Genomic DNA, 23,769 nt, shown 5'->3' with positions numbered 1-23,769 from the left:
GCGCACTCTTTTGGGTTAAACTCCGTGATTTCGCCGCTTTCCGGGTCAGTTTAAACTTTTTCTCAGGGAAATAAAGGATAATACTGTTGTTTAAATGAATCGGGGAGGGGATTTGGGCAGTTTTACCAAATAAATCCGTGAGGGAGGTGAGGAGCGGGGCGGGGAGCCGCGCGGGTCTCTTTTTTGCAGCTCTTCGATCGCGGATGTTGCTACGATGCAAATAAAGATCTCGATTCTTTTTGAAAACACGGATTTTGTTTATTTGTGAGGTAAAATAGGTGCAAAACCTCATCGGAGCTGCTTCGGCAGCGGCCGGGAGGTCCTGGGGGTGACCTAGGAGATCCCGGGAGTCCCCAAAGCCGGAAAATTCCCTGAAGCCCCCCCCCCCCGACCCTCCCCGGTTTCCTCAGCAATTCTGGGGGCGATGTGACAATTTTGAGGGATTTTCGGGGGTTCCCCGTGTCCTCCCCGGGATTTCCCCCCTCCCCTGCTCTTACCGCAGCCCCGAGGGTCCCTCTGCCGCCCCCGAAAAGCCCCAGAAAGGGGCGAGGAATCCCCCGACCCCCGCTGTCCCGAACCCGCCCGGCAGAGCGGGCCGGGCCCGAGCCGCGCCTCGTGAGGGAAATGCAAATGAGGAAGCTATGGGCGGGGTTTGCGGCGGCTGGGGGAGGAGGGCGTGGTTATGCAAATCGGCATTACCTCATGCCCGAAGTGCCTCCTGGGAGAAATGGGCGGGGTTATGCAAATCGGCATGACCTCATGCCCGAGGTGCATCCTGGGAGAAATGGGCGGGGTTATGCAAATCGGCATGACCTCATGCCCGAGGTGCATCCTGGGAGAAATGGGCGGGGTTATGCAAATCGGCATGACCTCATGCCCGAGGTGCATCCTGGGAGAAACGGGCGGGGTTATGCAAATCGGCATGACCTCATGCCCGAGGTGCATCCTGGGAGAAATGGGCGGGGTTATGCAAATCGGCATGACCTCATGCCCGAAGTGCATCTTGGGAGAAATGGGCGGGGTTATGCAAATCGGCATGACCTCATGCCCGAAGTGCATCCTGGGAGAAATGGGCGGGGTTATGCTAATTTACATTACCTCATGCCCGAAGTGCATCTTGGGAGAAATGGGCGGGGTTATGCAAATCGGCATTACCTCATGCCCGAAGTGCATCCTGGGAGAAATGGGCGGGGTTATGCAAATCGGCATGACCTCATGCCCGAGGTGCATCCTGGGAGAAATGGGCGGGGTTATGCAAATCGGCATGACCTCATGCCCGAGGTGCATCCTGGGAGAAATGGGCGGGGTTATGCAAATCGGCATGACCTCATGCCCGAGGTGCATCTTGGGAGAAAGGGGCGGGGTTATGCTAATTTAGATTACCTCATGCGCGATCGGCATCTTGGGAGAAAGGGGCGGGGTTATGCTAATTTAGATTACCTCACGCGCGAATGGCCTCTTGGGGAAAATGGGCGGAGTTATGCAAACTAGCCGAAACGCGGCGCGAATCGCAGTCTCGGTAAAGGGGCGGGGTCATGCAAATTAAAGCACAATCCCGCATGAATGGCGTCTGGGGAAAAGAGGTCCGGCCATGCAAATTAGATCACTGCGCGCAGCGATCGGCGGCATCATGGCGGATGAAGATCGGTGAGGCAAACTCGAGTCCTTAGCGGCGCGAATAGCATCTTGAGAGCTTTATTGGGGGATTTGCAGAGTTTAGGCCTCGGTGCGCGGGGGGCGCGGGGGGAAATGGGGTTTCAAGCCCTTCCTGAGTCCCCGAAAAAAGACCTTTTTTCCATTTTTCCCCACACAAATCCCCGCAGCTCCTCTCAGCCCCGGCTCGGCAAATCCAACCGCATGGTCCGAGCGGCCAAAAGCCCGAGCGCGGCACCTTCGCCGTGCCTCTGCCGGCCTGTCCGGCCCCGCTGGCCGCGCCGAGAATCCGTGAAAAATCTCCTGCAGCTCCCGAGCCTTTCCGCCTCTCCCGGAGCTCCCAGCGCCTCACGAGCTTCCCGCGCGGCCGGCCGGAGCGGCGGGGTGATGCATATTAGAGAACCAGAGCACCGCCGTGATTTTGGGTCAGTGCTTCAGAAACATGTGCTGACAGTGCGGGAACACAGCGGGAAAGAGTCTCTAAATTGCTGGAAAGGAGGTGCGCGGCGGCGCGGGGGAGACAGCGAGGTGTGTGTTTGTCGAGCGGGGTGCCGCCGGGAGCGGGGGAAGGAGATTGTCATCGCCGCTCGGCCGTTTGGCTAAGATCGAGTGTAGTGTTTATAGTTATTTATTCGGTTTTGGGTACGCCTTGGTGAGAGGACTTTATGTTAAGCGGGTATTTGAGCTCGGGAGTTGGGTCCAAAGCTTGCTCCCTCGGCTCCGCACATCGTCCCGGTATTGCGGTGCCTCCGGCAGCGGTGCATCCCCACCGGGGACCTTTCGACTGCCAAACACAGACTAAATGCATTCGGAAACACTAAACATCACAAGTCTGTGGGTATTCCTCCCGCGAGTTCCTGGCAGGGGCTCGCTGTCATCCCGGAGCTCGCTCTCACGCCCGGTGCATCTTCCCGGCAATGCGGTGCCTCCGGGAACGGCGCACCCCGCACGGGGACATTACGGTAGTGAAAAAGCACAAGGAGAGAGCGGTTGCTTAACTGCTATGTATATTTGTCGCAATATCAGACGTTATTATGTGACAAAAGGTTTGTGGCGCTTCCGAAGGTGCCGCGAAGGCAGCGCTGTAGGTTGTGGATCCCGCCCGTCTTTCTGCCTCAGCGCCCGCAACATCTCGTGCCTTAGCCCCGCCTCTCCCAGGAGCTCTGTTGTAGGGCGCTAATAACGGGGAGATTAATAAGTAGGTTACAGTGAAAAGGGACAGCGCAAGTCGGCTTCTGCAGGTGCTACCGGAAATACCCGAATGGTGGAGAGAGCGAGGGTAAGTATGTCAATTCATAACGTATCTTTCTATTCTTTAGCAAGTCAAACCACCTGCTTCCACAGCACTTCTGAGCTTCATTCTCGCTGTTTACAGAAAACTCTTACAGGCCTGTCTGTGACTGACGTGATGGCTGCAGCGCCACGATGGTCCATATCAACAGTGGCTGCTTCTTTCAATTCTCTTTTTTCTGGTATACTTTCTTCTTACTAGATACTTAAGTCATCTCCTTCACTTGGGTAGCAGCATTCGTAAGGCACTGGGTACTATACTGTGGCTTGGGAATAAATGGCCAGCCATAAAGGTAGTAAACAGCTTTGCTGCAAGACAGAAAATGTTTTCAAGATCTAAAAAAAAGGTGGTTTTAGCCTGTGATTTTGTAATTATGTAACATGCTTCAGCTACTTCACATACAACACGTGAAAAATTATTTATTGCTGAAACTCAAAAAGGCCACTACTTCTCCTGTGACACACTGCGGCCACCTGGATATGTGTCCTTCCCTAAGAAACAAGAAATGGACAACAGAAAAATTGCAGGAGTTCCCTACCTCAGGATGGTTTTTTTTTTTCTCTTTTTCTTCCTGCTCTTACCTTCTCATATCTCTTCGTTTTAATGCACATTGGAAGGACTGCAATTATCAGTACGGGGGAACGAATCCTGAAGTGCTGCTTCTCCCTCTTGCTTGTCGTGTCACAGAATGCACCTGGAAAATACCATTCTATACCGTACAAAGTTCCAGGTATGGATACAAATAATAGAAAAACTTCATTAATTACTTTCCCCTACATAAGATAAAACAAAACCTTTACCAAAACCTATTTTCTTATGCCCCCGCTACATTTCTACGGATTTACACTAATCTTTTTATACCATGTCCATTTGCACTTATTATAGAAAAGGTCTCTTCATACTTACTTACACATCGATTGGCACTCATCTAACTTCTGTTAACACACAGAACACATATTTACAATGTTCACACCTGTGACTTTTGACAATTCAAAAGCACATTAGACTTCTCCATTTTGACACTAGCTATCTACTTATATGAAACCTCTGCCTACATTACATGTAATATATGCTTAAAATTTGTTGCTAAGAGCTAATCAATCTCTTTGCTTTTTTTTTCTTTTCATTGCTTCATCTATGTAATTACTTGCTACATTTAATAGGCCTTTATTGATTCATTTATATATACAACACTTATATTTGCATGTCACAGTCCTGTATCTGTCTGTGTTGGGCTTGCATGGACAAGCTTGGGTACTGTTGCAAGGGGGCAGGGGGGGATGAGGCTACAAGAGGGGCTTCTGCAACAACTTTCTACAAGCTTCCACCGTGTCTGGCAAAGCCGGTCACTGCTGGCTCCAAAGACACCTGTGCTGCTGGGCAAGGCCGGGGCACTTACAAATGGTGCTAACACTTCTGTGATACCATATCTCAAAAGAAACAAAACAATTCATTGCACATTTCTAATTTAAACCAGAAAACAACTAGCTGGAAATAGGTGACACAAACAACTCTGCAGCCAGGCACCGAGGTCACTGGAGAAGGAAAGCGGGGAGCGGGCACTCCAGGAACCAGAGCTGAGATTCCTCTGAGGCCCGTGGTGACCGCAGTAGTGAAGCGACTGTGCCCCTGCGGCCTGGGCAGGTTCACGGGGATGGACAGATCCACCTCAAGCCCGTATACAACCACACACTGAAGGAGCCTGTCCTTGAAGAACTGCACCCTGTGCAAGAATGACCCACGCTGCACCGCTTGGCACACATCTGTTGCTCAGGAGATGCACTCACATTGGCCAACTTTGCAAACGACCATCTCCCGTGGGAGAAACAACAGGTTACAGTAGTCCCCGCTCCCTGCTGCCCTGTGCTGCTGCAGTACGTACAACAGAGGGGCAGAAGGAAGGTGTTTTTAAGGTTTTATTTCACTTTTGTGCTCTTATTTGCTTAAAAATAGATTACATTAATATCTATACTTTCAGCCTGTTTTGCCACCCTCCTGCTCCTCCTCCTCCTCTTCTTTCTGCTGTATAATTATCTCTCTGCCTTAAACCACTTTCCTGTGCTTCTCTTAAGGTTGCAACATCCTTTCACCCACAAATTTGGTTTGCTCTTTGATTTCTCCATGTTGTTCTACAGCACTGCTTTCATTATGGCTATGAGAGGGACAAGCATAATTCCTTTTTACTATTTTGAAATTATAAGAAACATAACTCTGTTTCTTTTCTGTGTTTCTTTCTGCTTTGCAGAAGCAGGCCACACGAGAAGAATGTGTCACAGCAACTGCTGCCAATGGAACACCCCATGACAGAAGGACCCTGGTCTCTTTGACAACTCATGTGAGTACTCATTCACCATCTTCAAAGACTCTCAGATGCCTAAATCATAAAGATGCCTAAATCAAACCACAAAAAATTCATGAACAATGATGAAAAAACCCAAATGGGAACCTCCTAATATTTAACACGGGATTTCTGCTCTCATCCCCTCTATTTTATTGCTGTTTCATTCCATACATTCCTTACATCCTGATACTTTTCTTACCTGATGGAAGATCAAAATCGTACATGGACAACTCAAAACTTGCAGAACTTCCCTTGCTCACAATGTTCTTTTTTACTCTTTTGCTACTTGCTCTTCCCATCTGATATCTGCTCTTTTTCAGTGCAGCTTTAAAGGCCTGAAATTATCAGTGCTCAGAAAGCACTTCTGAAGTGCTACTTCTCCGTCCTGGTCGCCGTGACGTAGAATCCGGCCGCAAGATGACGGTCCGTAGCTGCACGAACTTACAGGTATGGCTATAAATAGCAGAAAAAAACTTCACAAAATACTCTCCCTTAGACAACATCTCCCATCATTTGAAAATCTGGCTGAATACATACAAAAATTGGCACATACAGTCTGTACCCATTTCAATACAGAACATCGCTTTCCACTCTTAAAAACTTCTGGCTCTGGATGTTGGTGCTACCGCTTCTTACGTTACAAATTGGGCTATGCTGATGCAAAAACTGATACGCGTTTCTCCAAATATTTTATTAAATACTGGATGCTAAATAAAGTGTTTAGCCTTATACCTGCACATACTTATTACCCGTATGTACACTGTATAACACGTGCACGGCCTACTTTCTCAAAGTAAAGATTTTGACCACGTTAAGTTCACTGCACGGGGTGGGCTGCGCTGAAGGGGCTGCCGTAGGGATTCCTGGGCTTGGGAGAACCGTAAGGATTTTATTTCCATGGAAAAGCACGATCACCACAGCGGGCGCCACACTGCCGTGAAGCACAGCTGCCTACCGCCCTGCCGCTCCTGCCACGCTCCCGTAAAGCATTGCACCGGCCCCGCCGTGGTGATCACGCTGCCGTAAAGTGCGGGGGAAGATGGCGGCGGTGACGGTGTGGGAGCCGCGGGCCGGGTCAGGCCCCACCGGGCCGCATCGGGACTGGACGGCGGAGCCCGTCAGCACCGGCGTGAGTGGGCCGAGGGGCGGCAGGGGAACCCACTTGGAAGGACCCACTTGGAGGGCTGCACGCTCGCGATGGGTTTACGGACGGTGGGGGTGTAATGGACCAGGAGAACCCGCCATGGGGCGGAAGAAGCGGGCTGTGGGCCAGAGGGTCTGAGGCCAGTGTGGGGTTGAAGGGGAGCTTAGGGCTGGGTATGGGGCAGAAAGGGCTGGGGGCAGGGAGTGGGGGAGCACAGAGTTCCCTAAAGGGTGCTGGAAGGGGAATATGGATCAGAGGGACCTCCCGGAGAGTGGTGCTGTGGGCCACGGGGGGGTTTCTGTGAGGAGAGTGGGCAGCTGCTGTGGCGCAGACGGTTCTGTGGGGCGAGGGTTTCTGTGGGGCAAGCGCTGCTGTGGAAAGGGGGTTTCTGTGGGGCACGGAGTGGTTTCACTGGGGCAGGGGCTGCTATAGGGTACGGACTCTCAGCGCAGCCCCTCCCTCCTCTCCCCCCAGACCACCATCATGGCCGTGGAGTTCGATGGAGGCGTCATCATAGGGGCTGACTCCCGAACCACCACCGGGTGAGTGCCAAGAGCCGTGACGTCATCAGCGACCTCGGGGGGCAGCTGGGACTCTTTAATGGGGTTGTCACTCCCGTCACGATGTCACCACGAGGTCACTGAGAAGCCACCCCCAAAGCTGTGGATAGGGTCCCAGGTGTCCCCAGGTATCAGTGTCATACCTGACAGGCATTTTTCCATCGCCATAATCATCCAAGAATCTTTTATTTACGTGGAATAAGTCTTGCAAAAACATTCTCAGGTTAAAGCTTGTGCTCTTGGTCCTGATCTGTGGATTTCTCTCCATGGATACATTTTTCTAGGCAAAATCCTTTTTCCTCTTTCAAGGGGGAGTTCCCAAGTCACACAGAACCATTCCCTAACGTGGTGGTAAAAATTCCATTTAAATTCTATGTTTAAATCACCCAATCCAAAGTATTTCCTGAATCCTTCTATGTCATGTAGTGCTTGATTCATCTGTAAAATATGATACACTACACACACTGCTTTTACTATAATTTTGGCTCTGTTAAGAAAGAAAAAAATCTTTCCATTGCCTCAGATCTTTGAAGAAAGAAAACCTGAAATATTTTTGTTGATTCCATTCTGGTGTTACTGTAAAACCCAATTCCAAGCATTCCCCAGGGATTATCCCTGGCTTTCTGGGACTTGCTCCATTTTTTTTTTTCTTTTGTTTATTAGCACAGCAAATCCCACATTTCTAAGTCCCAGGCCAGCAAAACCTGGCACTCACTTTGTGCCCAGAGAAGTTCTGGCATCTTACTGAGATCAACACCTGCTTTCCAGGGCTTTCTGGGCACCTCTAGCTCGTTGCTACTCTTGTGGCATCACCTCGGTGGGTTGTCACTGTAACATAATTCTGCTGTCACTGTGCCGTTTCCGTGGTGTCCCACAGGTCCTATGTGGCCAACCGGGTGACAGACAAACTGACCCCTGTCCACGACCGAATCTTCTGCTGCCGCTCCGGCTCGGCAGCTGACACGCAGGCAGTGGCCGACGCTGTGGCCTATCAGCTGGCCTTCCACAGGTACCCCCCGTAGGCACGGGGCAGGGCGAGGTGGGCTGTGGAGTCGAATCCCTGCCCCACACCTGGCCTTGCCCCACAGCGTGGAGCTGGAGGAGCCGCCGCGGGTGCGCACGGCTGCCCGCCTCTTCCAGCAGAGCTGCTACCGGTACCGTGAGGAGCTCAGCGCTGGCATCATTGTTGCTGGGTGGGACCAGCGGCGAGGGGGACAGGTAGGAACCCTTCAGTCCCAGTGTCCCCTTTTTCTGACCTGGAGCATACTCCTTTTCTGCCCTAGACTGTCCCCTCTTCTGCCCCAGTATGCCCCTTTCTTCTGCCCTGCCGTGTCCCATATTCTGATCCAGAACGTCCCTTTTTCTGCCTGAGTGTCCCCTGTTCCGTCTGGGAGTGGCGCACTCTGCCCTCTGTCTCCTTTTGCTTCCTGGTATCCCCTTAACTGCCACACAGCAGCACTGCTACACACCTATCTCTCCCCCAGAGTCCCCTCTTTCCGCCCCACCTCCTCTGCTCTGCAGCACCCTACAGCCCCCCCTGTGCCCCCCAGGTGTATGTGGTGCCACTGGGAGGTCTCCTCCTGCGCCAACCCTTTGCTGTGGGGGGCTCGGGCAGCTCCTACATCTATGGCTTCCTGGATGCCACGTTCCAGCCTGGGATGAGCCGCTCCCAGTGCCAGGAATTCGTCGCCCGTGGTGGGTTTGGGGGATATCGCAGAATTTGGAGGCAATGGGAAGGGTCCTGAGAGGGAGCTTGGGGCCCTGGGAGGGGATCTGGGGGGCACAGAGGAGTTTGGCTGGCATTGAGGGTTTTGGGGATGTCCTGGGAGTAGACTGGGGGAACGTGGAAGGGTTGGAGGTCTTGGGAGGGAATGTGGGAACGTGGAAGGGTTTTGGGCGGTCCTGCAAGAGGATTTGGGAAACACAGGAGTTTGGATGGGTTCTGAGAGGGGATCTGGGGAACATGAAAGGGTTTAGGGGTGTTGTGGGAGAGGATTTGGGGGCATAGTACAGTTGAGCAGCAATGAAGGGTTTTGGAGTGTCCTGGGAGGGGATTTGGGAATGTGAACGGGTTTGGGGGTCCCTGACGTGTGTCCCCACAGCACTGGCCCTGGCAATGGTGCGGGACGGATCCAGCGGGGGGGTCATCAGGCTGGCGGCCATCACTGAGGAGGGTGTGGAACGGACAGTCTTGGCCGGCTCTGATCTGCCCTGGGGTGACGGTGGACCCCCTGTCTGAGGGAAAGACTCCCAAGATCCCCAAATTTGGTGGGGGAGACAATAAATGGCTCCGCTGCCTCTGCTGGATGCTATGGGGCTCTGGATTTGGAGTCCTTTCCTGTCACCCCTGGTGGGGGCAAGCCCACAGCCACACTGTGACAGACACAGACCACCACCCCCAGTGTGACAGAGATAAAGCATCCCACAGTGTCTGTAGGTTTTGCTTTAATTACATGATCATGATCCATGATTCATTAACAAAGCATAGCGTGTAGGGTGCTGGGGGAAGGGGGAATTTGGGGGGGCTCCTGCCCCACACTGTAACCTTGATGTTGGCTGGTAGCAAACCCCCCGAAGGGGCACAAAGGGGCACAGGGGGAGGACACCCTACACTCTCTGTAGGGCTGCCCCATAGGGACAAGGCATCCCCTGTTGCCCCCATGGCAGGGATCAAGCGCCCCTATTGGGCCCAGGGCCCCTCCATAAGGCCCCAGGGATCCCTACTGCCCCAAAGAGTGGGTCATGTACTCCATAGGGCACCAGGGCCAATTCATAGCCTTGATGGGGGTGGTCAGGCACTCCTACAGAGCCACCTCCCCCCCAGCCCCTGCTGAGGTGAGGGGGGTCAGACACCCACACACCACCTGAAGGAGAGGTCAGACCTACCCAAGGCCCCTTCATGGGGGGTCAGGTGCCCCTATAGAACCCATGGGATGGGGGCAGATTCCCCCCTTGCCCCCAGGGAGGGGGTGTCAGGCGCTGAGGAAGAGCCGCTGGTACCACTTGTTCATCTGCTCGAGGAAGATAAAGGTGAGCACGGTGTGGGGGCCAAGGCGGGCATAGTAGGGGGTAAAGCCCTTCCAGAGGCTGAAGAACCCCTCATACCGCACCACCTTCAGCAAAACGTCCTGCAGGGGGGCAATATGTCAGGACAGGGGACCACAACATTATAAAAAAACCTTCCAAAAAAATTACATGGATGCCCTCACAAAAAGATGTGACACCCTGCTGAAATAACATGTCCAACATCAAAATGATGAAAAATGCCCCAAAAACTATCAGAAACCTTCCAAAAATGACAGGGGATCTCTCCAAAAATGTGGAGATCTCAAAATTAGGTAAATTCCTGCCCCGCCTCCAGTGACAGGGAACACCCACGAATTGGTGTGAAACCCCCCAGCTGAAAGGGAACTCCTCTCAAAATGACAGAGGAGCAACCCCCTTAAATCATGTTGTCCTCCCTAACCCCACTCACTCACCAGCCCATTGCGGTACTCGGGTTTCCCATCTATTGTCCGCATGTTCTGGATCCTGTTTGGGAAAATTTACGGGTGAAAACATGGGTTTTTGGGTGATGATGTGGGTTGGATAATCACATCTGTGATTATCTTAGGGGCAGTGGAGTCCCCCAAAATGAACCCACCGGGTCTTGACAATGTCAACAGGCATGGAAGCAGCCGTGGTCACCAGCCCGCTGATCATACTGGCGCAGAAGTGGCACAGGATGTCATCACGAAAATGCCCTGGGGGCACCCCAAAACATCAAAGGGGAACGGGGGGGGGGGGGGGGAACGTGCCAGGATTTGGCATTTCCCAGTAGCCGGCCCCCCAAACTCACCAGAGTCAAGCAGGAATTGCTTGGATTGGGAGTAGGAGGCAAGCTGGGCAGCGTTGACCACCACAGCACGGGCCATGGTGGGGATGCAGCCCTGGGGTAAAACGGGGGGATTGGTTAAGACCTGTGCACCCCCAAACACCCCACATTCTCCCCCAGACCACATTCTCCTCCCTCACCACACTGAGGACGCAGCTCTGGGGTGGGTGATGGGAGTTGAGGAAATCCAAGCTTCCCCCCCAAGAGCATGAAGACCCCCTCCTGCACCCCTGGGGAGGCAACAGGGGCATCATGGATGGACCTTGGGGTCCCGCAGCCCCCACCTACCCTCCACAGCGTGAGCACCCCCTCCTCCCTCGCCATCCTCACAAGAGCGTCGAATACATTGCGATACCCGCGGCGCTCGCCAGGGGGCAGCCTGGGATTTGGGGCAAAAAAAAGAAGATTTTGGTAAAAAAAGTTGAGTTGGGTGAGGGAGGGGGACGCAGGTATTTCCTGGAGGATCGGGAACTCACCTGCCATCAGCTGTCATGCGGATGAGGGCCACCTCGGCCGGGGTCCCCACAAAGGCCCCTGCAGCCCCTGCTGTCATGCCCATGGCTGCCTTGGCCAAGAACGGAGGGGGGGTCCCATCGGCTCCCCCAAAACGCTCCAGGAGGACACTGTAGATGCCCAGGCGTGTGGTGGTGTAGGTGGCCTGGCGTAGAAGCCCTGCCGACAGCCTGGAGAGACATGGAGAATAAGGGGGGGTCCCAAAATTGGGGGAGTCAGGAAAGAGTTCAAGGCTTGCCAGTGCTTGGGGTTTTGAGGAGCTTTTGGGGGCCACTGTATCTCATCTACATGACCCACTACCCCTTGCAGCATGGGATGGACCCCAGGGTGTGCAGGGATGTGGGGTTTGGGGGGGTCCCAGCAGGTTTGGGAGTTCAAGAGTTGTACCAGGGGTTTGGAGGTTCAGGGTGCTTGCAGGGAGGGTTTGGGGGGACCATACCCCGTGTAGATGCCCCTCAGCCCTTCGTGGCGCAGGATGGACCCCAAGGCGTGCAGAGATGTCCGGTACTCGCGGCCCTTGGCCCCAGCCCCACTCAGCTGCATCCTGTTCTTCACAAGGTCCAGAGGCTGGACGAAAACTGTGGCCCCCATTCTGAAGGAAAAGGGATCACGAAGGGTCACGGGGACCCCCAAAACACTCACACCCCTCTCCAATGCCCCCCAGATGCACCCACAACCCTCTCAGAGGAAACCTGAGGTGGGGAGGGAATCTGAAGGAGTTTTGGGGATCTGTGGAGGGGCACGGGGAGGGTTTGGGGATAGCTGGATGGGATTTCGAGAGGTTTGAAAGGGCTCAGTGTGTTTGAATTGATTATGGAAGGCATTAGAGGGGTGGGGAGGTCTGAAGGGGGCTTGGGGAGCATTAGAGGGACTCAGAAGTGATTTTTGGGGGGGGCTGTTGGGGCAATGGTGGGGATGGGGAGGAGTTAAAAGGGTTTTGGGGGAGTTGAGGGGTTTTGAGGGGCATCGGGGTTGGTTTCGGGGGCTGAAGGGGGTTTAGGAGCGATCTGAAGGGTCTGGGCAGGGGGATCTCGGTTTGGCGGGGGAAGGGTTGTCTCAGTTTGGCGGGAGGGGGGGGCTCTCACCCGGCCAGGCCGCCGAAGAGAAACTTCACGGACTTCGGGGAGGTCTTGGGCCTCTCGGCCGCTGGTGCCGCTGCCATCGCGGCCGGACCCTGGTACTGGGGGCGCGGGGGGGGCGCGCGCGGGGTCTGGCACCGGCGGCGCCCCAAGGTGACTCGGGGGGGGCGCGGCGCCAGTGCGCCTGCGCGGGGCGCCTGCGCGGCGCCGAGGCGGGGAAGTCGCGGGGGGTGTGGCTTTCCGGGGAAGCACCGCCTCTAAGAGTAAGAGGCGTGGCAGCGCACCCGGGGGCGTGTTCCCTCCTCACGCCTCTCATTGGTGGAGGGTATTTAGGCGGGAAGGGAAATTGTTCAGTAACCAAGGGGATTGGTGGGGGCCGAGGCTGGCGCTTGGGAGCCCCGCCCCTCTCTCGCGAGATTCCGCCATCTTGGGGGGCTGAAGGAAAGCCGCCGGCGTCGGGAGGGGTCGGCAACCGGGACCCCCCGCACTCGGTCCCGCCGCTGCTCAGCACCGTGGGGTGATGCCTGCCCTGTCCTGTTCTAAGCGGTGAGTGCCGGGGAGTACTGGGACGGACTGGGAGATACTGGAAAGCATTTGAGACGCTGGAGGGCGCTGTCAGGTATTGGAAGGCTCTGTGGATATGCTGAGAAACACTCGGTACACTGAGCATCGTTGGCAGGCTCTCTGGACACACTGGGCGGTCACTGGGAGGCACTTTGAGTGCACCTAGCAGGCGCTTTTGGTGCACTGCGGGCCACTGGGAGGCACCTTGGGTGTACAGACGGGCACTGGGAAGCACTTTGGGTGCACTGGGGAGCGTTGGAGGTCACTGGGAGTCACTTCGGGTGCACTTGGGGGCACTGCTGGCAGTCTTGGGTGCATCAGTCAGCAGCCGGGTCACTCGGACCCCCCCTACCCATACTGGCACTTCCCACTGACCCCTACTACTGGTTCTGACTGGGAGTCACTGGTGAGGTACTGCATCCCCCCTCCTCCCCAGCACCTCCGTTCCCCTCCAAATCCTGTCCCTCCTCTCCAACCCCAGCCTGAGGTGTTGGGGGTTGTTGGGGACACCAGAGAGTACACAACACCAGGGATAACACAGATGACACCGTCCTACACGTGACAGGGTCGCCTGGAGACGGGGCAGGAGGGGCCCAATGACACTGTCCCAGTAATGGGGTGATGATGTGCCCCAACCTCACGGCCAATGGGGTCGCCTCATGGGGGAGGCAAAGGTACGTAGGGGGCCCCAACACCTGGGTCCCTCCATGCTGCGGGGGGGCGGATGGGGGGAAATGACACTCCATCCACCCCACGGCCCAACCCCTGACACCCCAATTCCTGCCGTGGGGCAACTGCGGGCCCTTCCCCCCCATCCGTGAGTCAGCCGGGGGAGGGCGCGGGGGGGGGGGGGGAAAGAACAGGAAGCGCCAGAGCCGCCACATTGCCCTTATAAGGCCTCGACGGCACTGGAGCTGCTTCCGCCCACCCGGATGCCTAGTCCTGCCCCACATCTGCCCCTCTACCCCACATCACCTCCCCACATCCCCATCTCTGCCCTACACCACCTCTTTCATCCCACATTAGCGCCCTCATCTCCCTCTGACCCACCCCGCCCACCCACATCCGCACCTCTGCACCACACCACCCCCCTGAATACCTGGGGCCCTGCCTCAGAACTTGCTAGAACATCTAGAGTTCCTTCTCCCCAGTTCCCCACAGCCCCTTCAGTTCCCCCCAAATATCCCCCAGCTCCCTTGTTCCATCCTACTGCCACCCTCAGCAGCTGCTTGGATCCTCAGCTGACTTCCCCCCTGCTGCTGGTGCTGCCCCTGCCACAAGTGCAGCCTCCCCAATAAAGCCTCTGCCCTCCCCAGTTTTGCCTCTTGAGATTGTGGGAGGGTGTGGGGGCATCGTGGGGCAAGTATCGAGGCGTCACCCCCACCCCATTGCGGACTTTGTCCCCCTGGGGTGCGGCAGCACCCTTGGACCCGGGTGTCCGGGGAAGGCCTCCTCCACCCTGGGAGGGCAGAGCCGCACCCCATGGCCCCAGCCACACATCGAGGTTCTCCCCATAGCCCCCAGATCCCTGAAATCCCTCACCCACAGTGATTCCCCACAAGGGCACTTTATTGCTGCCGGCAGCGGGGACTGGGAGGGTGACAGGGGGGTGGGGGACGGGGTCCTGCTGGTCCCTGGCGGCTCCTGCTGGTCCCTGGGGGTCCGGGGGTCCCCCACAGCCCCCTCAGTACTGGCTGCGCCGCAGGTGATTGGCCATCTCGTAACATTTCTTGTTGACGCAGCCACCGTGGACACCCTCCTTGCCCATGGCCAGCACGATGGCTGCAATGATAGGGGTGTAAAGTTGGGGTGGGTGGGTGTCAGGTCATCTCGAAGCCCCCAAAATCCCCACCACCCCCCAGACAGACAGGGGAATCAAGTGAATAGAGGGGCAGGAAGAAACAGGTGGGATGAAGGAACCCTGGGAATTAGCAAGGGGCAATGTGAAAGAACATGGGGCAAGGGGGAGAGGGGAAAATAATGGGAAGCAGGTCAGGGGTGACAGGGCCGCAGGTGACGTGGCCAGGTGGAGCTGTGTAGGGGAGAGGACACGGGGTGATGCTGGGGCAGGTAGCGGGGCACCTGGGAAGTGACAAGTGCTTGGGGTGACACTGTGATGCTATGAGATACGTGGGGGGCACGTGCAGAGGTTTGGAGTCACGGGGGTTGACAAGGACTGGACAGGAGGTGATACAGGGTGACCCGGGGCTGGTGGGGGTGCTGATACAGGGTGGTTCCAGGGGGAGGTTCCTCTTTTTGGTGATTTTGAAGGTAGGGGGGGTCACAAGGGAGGGGATGGCAGGAGGTGCTAAGCAGAGTGGTGGGGGTTGGTACGGGGTGTGGGTGGGGCTGACAGGGGGATAGTTCCAGGGCATCCCTCACTCTTGTTGGTGATGGCGGCCGTTATGTTGAAGGTGGGCGCTCCAGCAGCCCCCTTGGTGCGCAGGTCCATGCTGTGCTCCCCCTCCACCAGCAGCGAGTCCCGGATGACGGAGCAGCGCAGCCCCCCCAGCGTCAGCCCCTGCACCAGCAGTGGCCCCCGCTCGGGGCCGACCAGTGCCGCCACCTCCGCTGGCTGTTGGTACAAGGGTCAGGGGGCACCCCAAGAACAGACCCCAGGCCCCAAAACCCACCCGTGACCCCAGAAGGGACACAGCTGTCTGGGGACTGCCATAACCCTCCCTGCTCAAGGCTCACTACTCTTGCGGGCTGGACAGGGGTGGGGACAGGTCAAGGGGACCACAACAGCCCACCCAGGGACCACCAAAACCAAACGGAGATGCCAAACGCCCTGGCAGGGCCCCTGTAAGGCGCTCCCCTGTAAGGTACTCGGCAAACACGGACTCTTCATAACTCCCACTCCATGACCATAAAAGGGACCCAGGTGTCCCGGGACCCTCATGACTCCCACCAGAGAACCAACGTGTGACCCCTGATCACCAAGAGACCCCCACAGGAGACCCGGGAACCCAGGGACACCCTCCCTCTCTAGACCCCCCGAACTAGGGACCCGCCAGGGGCAACACTTCTACAAGCTGCCACGGGGGACAACAAGTCACGAACCCCAAAAGCACCCCCCCAGGAACTCCACAAGAGATCCCTCAAACAAACATCCCAGGCGCCCCCACATTTAACCCTGAGAACCCCACCGGGACCTCAAGTCCGGGCACCCATATATTCCCCCCGTGACGCCCAATCTGTGACCCATGAACCCCGGGGAACCCCCATAACTCCCCCGTGACCCCAGACGGGAACGAGGGCTCCTGTAGGCCCCCTTTCCCACCATGGGCCTCCCCAAACTTCTACCCTCCCCCCCACTTCCGTGGGGGGAAGGGGGGAGGGGGGTGCGCGCGCGCCGCCCCTCCCCCACAGGAAGCCCCGGCCTCCCCTCCTCCACCGGGAAGTGGCCGCATTCCGCGCATTTTTCGAGGGTTTTTAAGTGGGGAGGGGTTCCTCCACCACCCCAATCCCCCCACGAGACCCCCCCCCCGATGCCCTTAGGGGACCACAATAAAATAGATGAGAAGCGAGGAGGGAGATCGTAGAACCACGTGGTGTGCGCCCATCCCCCCTCACCCGGCCGCCTGCGACCCCACAAAACGCTCGAAGCGGATTTAAGGCCGGGACTACCTCACCGCCGGGCCGCCGCACCCCCCCCCCCCCCGCGCCGTCAGGGCCCCCCCAGCACCGGTTCCCCCCGGCTCCGGGTCCCTGGGCATGGGCAGCGCCCGGGCCCCCCCGCGCTCCACGCTGGCGCTTTCGCGTTTTTCTCCCTTTTTTGTCCTTCCCGGAGCCCGTCGCGGGACTAGTGGGGGGGTCAGCCCCGCCCCTCGGAGGCCACTGGGTCCCCCCGCCCTCCGCGCGCTTGGGCGGGAAACGCCTCAGCGCGCTGCCCCCCCCAGCCCCGCCGGTCCCGGCCTCTCACCGTGATATTGGCGAAGGTCTTGCCGGGGGCGGCGGCCCAGACGGCGGGGGTGTCGCGATAGCCGACGATTGCGGCATCCTGGCAGGTGCCGTCCGCCAGCAGCGTCTCCACGTAGGGCGCCCACCCGCTCATGGCGGCGGCGGGCGGGCGGGCGGGGCGCGGGGGCGTGGCCTGCCGCGGGGGGCGGGGTTGCGCCGGGAAAGGGGCGGGGTTTGCGTCCGGCGCCTGCGCAATGCGAGCGAGGCGCGGCAGCAGCGGAGAAGCAGCGGCGTCGCCGCGCGGCGGTTTTCATAGGGGACGGCAGGGGGCGGGGAAGGGGCGGGGACTAAAGGGGGCGGGGGCTTTGGCGGGAACGCCCATGGCCGGGCGCGCCGCGGGGAGCGCTCGGCGATGGGGGGGGTTGGAGGGTGATATTCTGACCATTATCGCGACATCTTCCCCCTATTGCGATCCTCCGCGTTGTTCCAGCCCCCACCGTTATCGCGGTCATTCCAATACCGTTTATTGTGAACCATTCCCATATCGCGACCACTCCCCACCTTAATCCAAACCCTTCGTATTATGGATCCCGCGATTATCACGACCCATCACCACCCGTTATTCCAACATCATTCAGTATCTCGACACTCGCTTCCATAATTCCGACCCTCCCCATTACCTCGACCCCCATCCCTTATTGTGCCCTCTCTCCCCTGTTATTCCGATTCCCCCCCGTTATCGCGACACCCTCACGGTTATCGTGGCCCCCCCAGACTGATAACCAAACCTCTGTTACTGCGCGTCATCCCCCCTATATTGTGAATCCCGGTTATTCTGATACATGCCCTTATCCCGACACATCCCCCCGCGCTGGGCCCTACGTGCACCCCCGAACGGGGGTCCTGGGGGGGGGGGGAAGAGTGTTCACTGTGTGTCTGGGGGTGCAGGACCCCCGCCCCTCCCCCACTGGGTCTCGGTTTGACTCAGACCCGGGCGGGACTTTCCGGGGGGAGGGGGGAGGGGCAGCGGTTTCACTTCCTGCCCCGAGGTGGGGGAGGGGCCCGCCAGTTGAGGAGGGGGAAGGGGGGACCGAGGTGTTCGGGATCGTCTCCCCCTGAAGCGGCCGAGGGTGCCACGACCCCCGGAACCGGGTTGGGGGGGTCGAGGACTCGTGAGGGTGCCCCTTCCCCACCCCCAATAAAAAGCACAACCCTCCCCACCCCCCTACCGGCGAGAACTTCCCCGGGAAGTGGTCAAAGCCACTGCCCCTCCCACATGCTTTGGGGCCCATGGGGCTGAGTTCCCCCCCCCCATCCCTAGGAGTCCTTAGGGGCTGATTTCCCCCCCCAGAGGACCTTCTGCAGGCCCGAAATCCTGTCCCTCCCCCAGTTCACCCCGTCCCTTCTGGCTGGTGCTGTTCCCCCCAGGGCCTTCAGGCGGCGGTCCAGCCCCCCTGGGTGGGGGTCGTTTTACCGTGGCCTTTGAGGGGGACTAAAAACTCCCAAGGACCATCATCAAGTGCCACCAGCCCCCCCCGGGTCCCCCATCGGGGGCTGAATTTGACCGCAGTCCCTCCAGGGAGGAGGGGCGAAGGGAAGGGAATAAATAATCCCGGAGGACCCCTGTGGTGCGGTGGGTAAGGTCCCAGGCAGACGCAGCACCAGGTGAGAGAGGCCCAGACCCCCCTGGACCCCTTTGAGTGTTCTAGGTGTTGGGGAGGGGGATCTGGGCTCACTCAGGGTCCCCTATGGGATGGGGAGGCATAGGAGCAGCTCAAGGACACTTGGACATGGGGGTTGTCCCCCTGAGAGTTGGGAGGGGGGTGTCTGTGGGGTACAGGGTCAGGCTGGGACCCCCATGACCTTGAACTTGACCCCTGGGTCCACTACCCCACAGCCATGTCCATCCAGAAGATCGTGGCTCGGGAGATCCTGGATTCCTGTGGGAATCCCACTGTGCAAGTGGATCTGTTCACAGCCAAGGGTATGGAGGAGTGGGGGGGAATGTTGGGGTGGGGGAGGTCATGGGGCAGTATGGTGACTTGAAGGAGGCTCAGGGTTGGGGTGGGATATATCAGGAATGCTGGGGACATGGAGGGTCCCAGGGCAAGTGGTGAGAGTCCCCTCCTCCCCCAGGACGGTTCCAGGCAGCTAGCTGTTCCTAGTGGAGCCTCCACAGGGATCCATGAGGCCCTGGAGCTCTGGGATGGGGACAAGAGCCGCTACCTGGGCAAAGGTGGGACCTTGGGAAGGGGGGGAAGTGAGCATGGCCAGTAACCCCCAAAAACATTCAGGGACCCCCAAGACCCTGCAGACCCCAACGAGGTCCCCCAAAAACCTGACTGGGTCCCCCCCCCAAGAGCCAAAAACCCCTCCAATGACCCTCACAATGGTCGAACTGGACCTGCCAAGATCCTACAACAACCCCAAAACCCACTTGGGTTCTTCAAGAGCTCCCAGGATTCAAATAGGTCCCTCAAGATCAACTGGACACCCTCCCCAATGACCCAGTGACCCCTAAGACCCAACTGTATCCCCTAAACCGTCCCCCGCAAGGCCCATCTCACTCCCCCCAAGACAAAACAACCCCCCTCCAACCTTTCCCATATCCTCAAACCCCCATGTGTCAGGGTGGGGTGACCTCTGAGGTTAGAAGTCACATCCTCTGCACTCCCTGTCCCCCAGGGGTGCTGAAGGCTGTAGAACACATCGACAAAACCCTGTGCCTGTGGTGGAGAAGGTCTGTGTGAGGGAGGGGCAGGAGGAATTGGGGGGGCACTTGAGTGTAGGTAGGCCCTCTCCCCATACCCCAGAAACTCAGCATGGTGGAACAAAAGATTGACAAGGTCATGACTGAGATGAATGGCACAAAGAGCAAATGTGAGCCCGCCAATCCCCCCCCACCTGCCCCCAGGACTTGGGACTCTCCAAACTCACCCCCTCCTTCCCATGCTGCAACTAAATTCAGTGCTAATGCCATCCTGGGGGTGTCAGTGGCCACTTGCAAGGCTGGGGCAGCTAAGAAGGGGATCCCGCTGTACCACCACATCGCCAACCTGGCCGGCAACACCGAGCTTGTCCTGCCCCTGCTGGTACCTGAGAGCAGCAGGGGAGATTTGGAGATGAGGTCTTGGGGGGGGATTGGTGGGTATTTGAGGACTTAGGGGAATCCCACCAGGATTTCTGGGGTGTCAAATGGGGTTTGGGGGCTGTTGGTTCAGTTTGGAGGGACCTGGTTCTGTTTGTGGCTGCTTAGTCATTGGTTCTTGGGGGGTTTTTTGAATCTTCAGGGTGTTGTTAGGTATTGGTGGGGACCTGGTTGGGTCTTGAAGGAGTTAAATCTTTGGGAGTTCATTGGATCTTCAGGGGAAAATTGGAACTTTGGGAGACCTGGTTGAGTCTTTGGTCAGGTTGTTGAATCTTTACGGAGGAGTTGTTAAGTCTTGGGGTGTTCATTGGTTTTTTGACCCCAGGGCCAGGCCTTCAGCACGATCAGTGGGGGGTCACACATGAAGCACAAGCTGGAGATGCAGTTTGTGGCGCTGCCAGTGGGCGTGGCTACATTCCGTGAGGCTGTGAGCATCGGCGCAGAGGTCTACCACAGCCTCAAGGCTGTCATCAAGGCCAAGTATGGCAAAGATGCCACCAGCGTGGGTGACGAGGGCAGCTTTGCCCCCAGCATCCTGCAGAACAATGAAGGTGGGAGAACCCAAAACACCTGGGTCCCCCACACAACATCTGGGTCTCCCCCGCAGGTGTCCCACCCTCCCCCCTGAAATGCCTGGGCCCTCCCACCCATGGGTTGGGGGTTTGGAGCTATTTATAGCCCCTGTGTGGTTGGGTTTCGGGGTCACATCATGAATTCATGGTAACTGGAGAAAGGTCATGGGGCAGTGAGGGAGGAGTGGGAAAGGGCAGGAGGCGGAGGTGGGGCACCTGGACATCTGGGTCCATCTGCGTTTGTGGGGAGGACAATTTTGGGGGGCTGGTCTTGGGGCCTGGATGCCCAGGTCCCCTTTGCCAAAGGTAAGCATTGAGGGTTTCCATGTATGTGGTCCCTGTGGTCTCTGGAGGGATTTGGGGGATCAGGAGGGATTTGGACACCCCAGGTCTGTCTCCACTGGAGTGGGAGTTCAGGAGGGATTTGGGGACTCAGCAGGGATTTAGGGCCAACTCCCATGGTGCCCCCCCAGCACTGGAGCTTCTGAAAGCAGCCACTGGGAAGGCTGCGTACCTGGACAAGGTGGACATCAGATGGATGTGGTGGCCTCTGAGTTCTGCCATGAGGGAAAATATGATCCCCCTGAGGGGTTCTGCCCACCCCTAATAAACTCTGTGGAGTACCAGGACTTTCCCGAATGGTGCATCGTTTGGGGGATGGGACACACACATACATACGACCTGGGATATGGGGGTGCCCCCCTCACCACAGCCCCCACCCCAAAACAGACACAGGGACCAGGCCAGGAGATGAGGTGCTTTATCTCCCCCGCTGTGTGTCACCATCACCCTCCTCCCACAGTTAAATACCCCCGGGGGTTACACCCCCACCACCACCCTCCCATCACACAGAAGGCACCCCAGGGCCCCCCCCAGCCCCACCCTCGTCCTCCGCCTGCCGCAGCCGCTTCTTGGCCCGGATCTCGTTCATGGCCTCCTCAATGGAGCGTGTGTCCCGCTTGTTGGCCACCGGCACTGAGGGGGCACAGGGGGCTCAGGCGCAATTCAGTTGGCTGTGACCCCTTCAGGGATCCCCAGCCCACCACAGAGTGCCCAAGTATTTGGGTGCCCAAACTCCCCCCAGGAAGGGACCCGGGTATCCAGGACACCCCCAAGCTTCCTGGACCCCCAGGACCCTCCTGGACCATCATAGACCCCTCAGGACCTTCTCAGGACCCCCTACTCACCGCAGCCATATGTCTTGTTGGCCTCCATGGTGCGGGCAGCGGCTTTGGCCGCATCGGAGCCGATCAAGTGCCGATATTTGTCTTTGTAGTCGTTGGGGGGGCCTGGGGGGGCCGGGCCGCATTCAAGCTCCGCCTCCTCCTGCTGTGCTGCCAGCTCCTGGCAGTGGGGTGTCAGTAAAAAGCCCTGCCCACAGTCCACACTATCTACTCAGGCCACACCCACTAAACCCCCATGCCCATGCCACACCCATATAAACCCTGCCCCCAGCATGAGTGCATGCTGCACCCATGTCGCTACACCCTTTTGAGCCCCACCCATATCAAACCATAACCAGTATCACCCTAACCCAAATCTCACCCCATGCCCACTAAGCCCCGCCTACCCGGAGGCGACGCCGCTCCTCAGCCCGGGCTGGGTCCCACTCCTCCCCGCGCCGATATGCATCCAGCTCCTCGTCCGACGGCGCAAACTCCTGGGGACACTGGCATCACCCTGTGTCCACTCACCTCCCCTGGTCCCCCAGGCAGTGACTCCTGCCATCCCCCACCTTTTTGAACACCATTACGTAGCGACTGTCCTCGTCATCACCGAAGGAGAAGGACGTCAGCCCGGCCACCTCTGCCACGTCGTGCCTGGGGGAACATGGAACCACTGGCACTAGGACTCCCCAGCTTTCCCCAGTGGGGTCCCTCCTCTCTCCATGAGGGTGCCCAATTACCCCAGGGTGCAGTTGCCATCCTGGGGTGCTCCTGTCCTGGCCCTGTGTCTCCAGTGTCCAACCCCAGCATCCACAGTATTGCCCCACAGTGCCGCCATCGTACCTGGAGTTTCCCAGTATCCTCCCAAGTGCCCTCCCATCCCCACGTCCCTCAGTATCCCCACTGCTCCTCCAAGCACTCTCAGTATCCCCAGTGTCCCCACTGTCCCGCCACTGCCCTCACAGTGTCCCCCCAGTGCATCCAGTACTCCCTCAGTGCCCTCCCAGTGTGCCCAGGGCCCCACTCACAGGATGCTCCTCTCAATCTTGTTCATGGGCTGGAACCTGCGCCGGGGTTCCCCGGTGGCCTGGATGAACTGGGACACCTCTTGCTCCATCTGGGGACACATGGGGAGTCCAGGGGGGGCCAGGAATTTGGGGGTGCCCGTGGGGAGGGGCCCGCAGTTCCCAGTGATGCCTGTCCCCCCACTCACCCTCTTTCTGAACTCGACCTTCTGGCGCTTCTCTTGCTCCTGCAGCTTCTTCATGCGAGCGGCTTGTTCTGGAGCAGACACGGAGGATCAGGACGGCGTGGACCCCCCAAAACCTCCGGGGGGCGGAGGGGGCGGGGCCAGCACCATCCCGAGGGCTTCTTTCAGCGCGGCCTCGGAGTGGCGGGGGCGTGGCCAGAAGTGCAAATCGGGGCAAAGGTCAGGGGCGTGGCCACTGCGAGGTCGTGGCCAGACGGGACCCCCGCTGTCAATCAGGAGAGCGAGCGCCAGGCCAGGGCGCTGAGGGCGGAGCCGGCAGCCCGCGGGGGGCGCGGCCTCTCGTGAGGGCGGACGCCGGGGATGGGGGAGGTTGTGACGGCGAAGGGCCGGGACGCGCCGCTCCCCGCCCCGCCCGATCGGGACCCCCCGCCGTGCCTCCGCGCCCTCCCCGGCCCCGCTGACCCCGCGCCCGGCGCCGCGTCTCGCCGTCGCCGGCGGCGGGCGGCCGCTCCATGGAGCTCAGGATGGAGCCCAGCAGGTCCAGCTCCGCCATCTTGCGACGGAGCGATGCGTGACGCCACGCGCAAGCCGCGCCCCCGGCGTCATGCGTCATGGCGTCGGGGACGTAGGGGGGCCTGGCCTATGGGGAAAGGGGCGGGGCGCTCCGGAGAAGAGCAGCGGGAATGGGCGTGGCCTGGCCACAAAGCCACTCGCTGCGCCTTCAAAGGGCGCGCGCGTCCTTCAAACTCCG

The 23,769-nt window shown here is 58.3% G+C and overlaps 5 protein-coding genes and 1 non-coding gene across 9 annotated transcripts; 3 read left to right on the top strand and 3 right to left on the bottom strand.

The window, feature by feature from the left end:
- Window positions 1-2,232: 2,232 nt before the first annotated feature.
- On the top strand, window positions 2,233-2,422 carry LOC146423196 (U2 spliceosomal RNA). The gene has a single exon (XR_014847747.1). It is a non-coding gene; the product is annotated as a U2 spliceosomal RNA (small nuclear RNA).
- Window positions 2,423-6,220: 3,798 nt separating this feature from the next.
- On the top strand, window positions 6,221-9,421 carry PSMB6 (proteasome 20S subunit beta 6). The gene is made up of 6 exons (XM_085045236.1): window positions 6,221-6,414; window positions 6,904-6,971; window positions 7,867-7,998; window positions 8,078-8,207; window positions 8,540-8,684; window positions 9,092-9,421. The coding sequence occupies exons 1-6, from the start codon at window positions 6,325-6,327 to the stop codon at window positions 9,226-9,228; spliced, it is 702 nt and encodes a 233-aa protein (XP_084901362.1). The 5' UTR covers window positions 6,221-6,324; the 3' UTR covers window positions 9,229-9,421.
- On the bottom strand, window positions 9,418-12,652 carry SLC25A11 (solute carrier family 25 member 11). Its single transcript, XM_085045234.1, has 8 exons — window positions 12,462-12,652; window positions 11,816-11,968; window positions 11,340-11,546; window positions 11,152-11,242; window positions 10,828-10,918; window positions 10,633-10,732; window positions 10,469-10,520; window positions 9,418-10,117 (listed from the first exon to the last, which is right to left on the bottom strand). Exons 1-8 carry the CDS (start codon window positions 12,536-12,538, stop codon window positions 9,962-9,964), a joined length of 927 nt encoding a protein of 308 aa, XP_084901360.1. The 5' UTR covers window positions 12,539-12,652; the 3' UTR covers window positions 9,418-9,961.
- Window positions 12,653-14,570: 1,918 nt separating this feature from the next.
- Window positions 14,571-17,203, bottom strand: PFN1 (profilin 1). The gene is made up of 3 exons (XM_085045238.1): window positions 16,945-17,203; window positions 15,402-15,594; window positions 14,571-14,801 (listed from the first exon to the last, which is right to left on the bottom strand). The coding sequence occupies exons 1-3, from the start codon at window positions 17,074-17,076 to the stop codon at window positions 14,704-14,706; spliced, it is 423 nt and encodes a 140-aa protein (XP_084901364.1). The 5' UTR covers window positions 17,077-17,203; the 3' UTR covers window positions 14,571-14,703.
- Window positions 17,204-17,319: 116 nt separating this feature from the next.
- ENO3 (enolase 3) lies at window positions 17,320-21,276 on the top strand. 4 transcript variants are annotated; one of them, XM_085045239.1, is made up of 5 exons: window positions 17,320-18,587; window positions 18,820-18,906; window positions 19,059-19,158; window positions 20,396-20,621; window positions 21,116-21,276. In XM_085045239.1, the coding sequence occupies exons 3-5, from the start codon at window positions 19,108-19,110 to the stop codon at window positions 21,247-21,249; spliced, it is 411 nt and encodes a 136-aa protein (XP_084901365.1). In that variant the 5' UTR covers window positions 17,320-18,587; window positions 18,820-18,906; window positions 19,059-19,107; the 3' UTR covers window positions 21,250-21,276. The 4 variants fall into 4 exon arrangements, 3 of the variants coding, with proteins under 3 accessions (XP_084901365.1, XP_084901366.1, XP_084901367.1); XM_085045240.1 differs by lacking the exon at window positions 19,059-19,158; XM_085045241.1 differs by lacking the exons at window positions 17,320-18,587; window positions 18,820-18,906 and having other exon boundaries at window positions 19,077-19,662.
- A 109-nt stretch (window positions 21,277-21,385) lies between these two features.
- SPAG7 (sperm associated antigen 7) lies at window positions 21,386-23,636 on the bottom strand. Its single transcript, XM_085045235.1, has 7 exons — window positions 23,481-23,636; window positions 23,022-23,089; window positions 22,837-22,925; window positions 22,378-22,462; window positions 22,213-22,302; window positions 21,830-21,986; window positions 21,386-21,617 (listed from the first exon to the last, which is right to left on the bottom strand). Exons 1-7 carry the CDS (start codon window positions 23,629-23,631, stop codon window positions 21,487-21,489), a joined length of 771 nt encoding a protein of 256 aa, XP_084901361.1. The 5' UTR covers window positions 23,632-23,636; the 3' UTR covers window positions 21,386-21,486.
- Between the last annotated feature and the right edge of the window lie 133 nt (window positions 23,637-23,769).

This window comes from Lichenostomus cassidix, unplaced genomic scaffold, assembly GCF_008360975.1.
Source record: "Lichenostomus cassidix isolate B80296 unplaced genomic scaffold, HeHo_3.0 HiC_scaffold_34, whole genome shotgun sequence".
Lineage (NCBI taxonomy): Eukaryota > Metazoa > Chordata > Aves > Passeriformes > Meliphagidae > Lichenostomus > Lichenostomus cassidix.
Note: the sequence above shows the minus strand (reverse complement) of the source record. Positions and strands in the feature narration are given on the sequence as shown.

What these genes read in the sequence shown, in the direction of transcription:
- PSMB6 (XM_085045236.1), top strand. Translation starts at nt 6,325, where the DNA reads ATGGCGGCGGTGACGGTGTGGGAGCCGCGGGCCGGGTCAGGCCCCACC. An exon ending in TATCAGCTGGCCTTCCACAG is followed by an intron (nt 7,999 to 8,077) that starts GTACCCCCCGTA and finishes CTTGCCCCACAG; the next exon opens with CGTGGAGCTGGAGGAGCCGC. An exon ending in CCAGGAATTCGTCGCCCGTG is followed by an intron (nt 8,685 to 9,091) that starts GTGGGTTTGGGG and finishes GTGTCCCCACAG; the next exon opens with CACTGGCCCTGGCAATGGTG.
- PFN1 (XM_085045238.1), bottom strand. Translation starts at nt 17,076, where the DNA reads ATGAGCGGGTGGGCGCCCTACGTGGAGACGCTGCTGGCGGACGGCACC. An exon ending in AGACCTTCGCCAATATCACG is followed by an intron (nt 15,595 to 16,944) that starts GTGAGAGGCCGG and finishes TTGTACCAACAG; the next exon opens with CCAGCGGAGGTGGCGGCACT. An exon ending in GGCCGCCATCACCAACAAGA is followed by an intron (nt 14,802 to 15,401) that starts GTGAGGGATGCC and finishes CTATCATTGCAG; the next exon opens with CCATCGTGCTGGCCATGGGC.
- SLC25A11 (XM_085045234.1), bottom strand. Translation starts at nt 12,538, where the DNA reads ATGGCAGCGGCACCAGCGGCCGAGAGGCCCAAGACCTCCCCGAAGTCC. An exon ending in GCAATTCCTGCTTGACTCTG is followed by an intron (nt 10,733 to 10,827) that starts GTGAGTTTGGGG and finishes GGGTGCCCCCAG; the next exon opens with GGCATTTTCGTGATGACATC. An exon ending in CCGAGTACCGCAATGGGCTG is followed by an intron (nt 10,118 to 10,468) that starts GTGAGTGAGTGG and finishes GCCCCCCTGCAG; the next exon opens with GACGTTTTGCTGAAGGTGGT.
- ENO3 (XM_085045239.1), top strand. Translation starts at nt 19,108, where the DNA reads ATGAGGCCCTGGAGCTCTGGGATGGGGACAAGAGCCGCTACCTGGGCA. An exon ending in GAGCCGCTACCTGGGCAAAG is followed by an intron (nt 19,159 to 20,395) that starts GTGGGACCTTGG and finishes TTTTGACCCCAG; the next exon opens with GGCCAGGCCTTCAGCACGAT. An exon ending in CATCCTGCAGAACAATGAAG is followed by an intron (nt 20,622 to 21,115) that starts GTGGGAGAACCC and finishes GTGCCCCCCCAG; the next exon opens with CACTGGAGCTTCTGAAAGCA.
- SPAG7 (XM_085045235.1), bottom strand. Translation starts at nt 23,631, where the DNA reads ATGACGCATGACGCCGGGGGCGCGGCTTGCGCGTGGCGTCACGCATCG. An exon ending in AGGTCGAGTTCAGAAAGAGG is followed by an intron (nt 22,926 to 23,021) that starts GTGAGTGGGGGG and finishes ATGTGTCCCCAG; the next exon opens with ATGGAGCAAGAGGTGTCCCA. An exon ending in AAGATTGAGAGGAGCATCCT is followed by an intron (nt 22,463 to 22,836) that starts GTGAGTGGGGCC and finishes ATGTTCCCCCAG; the next exon opens with GCACGACGTGGCAGAGGTGG.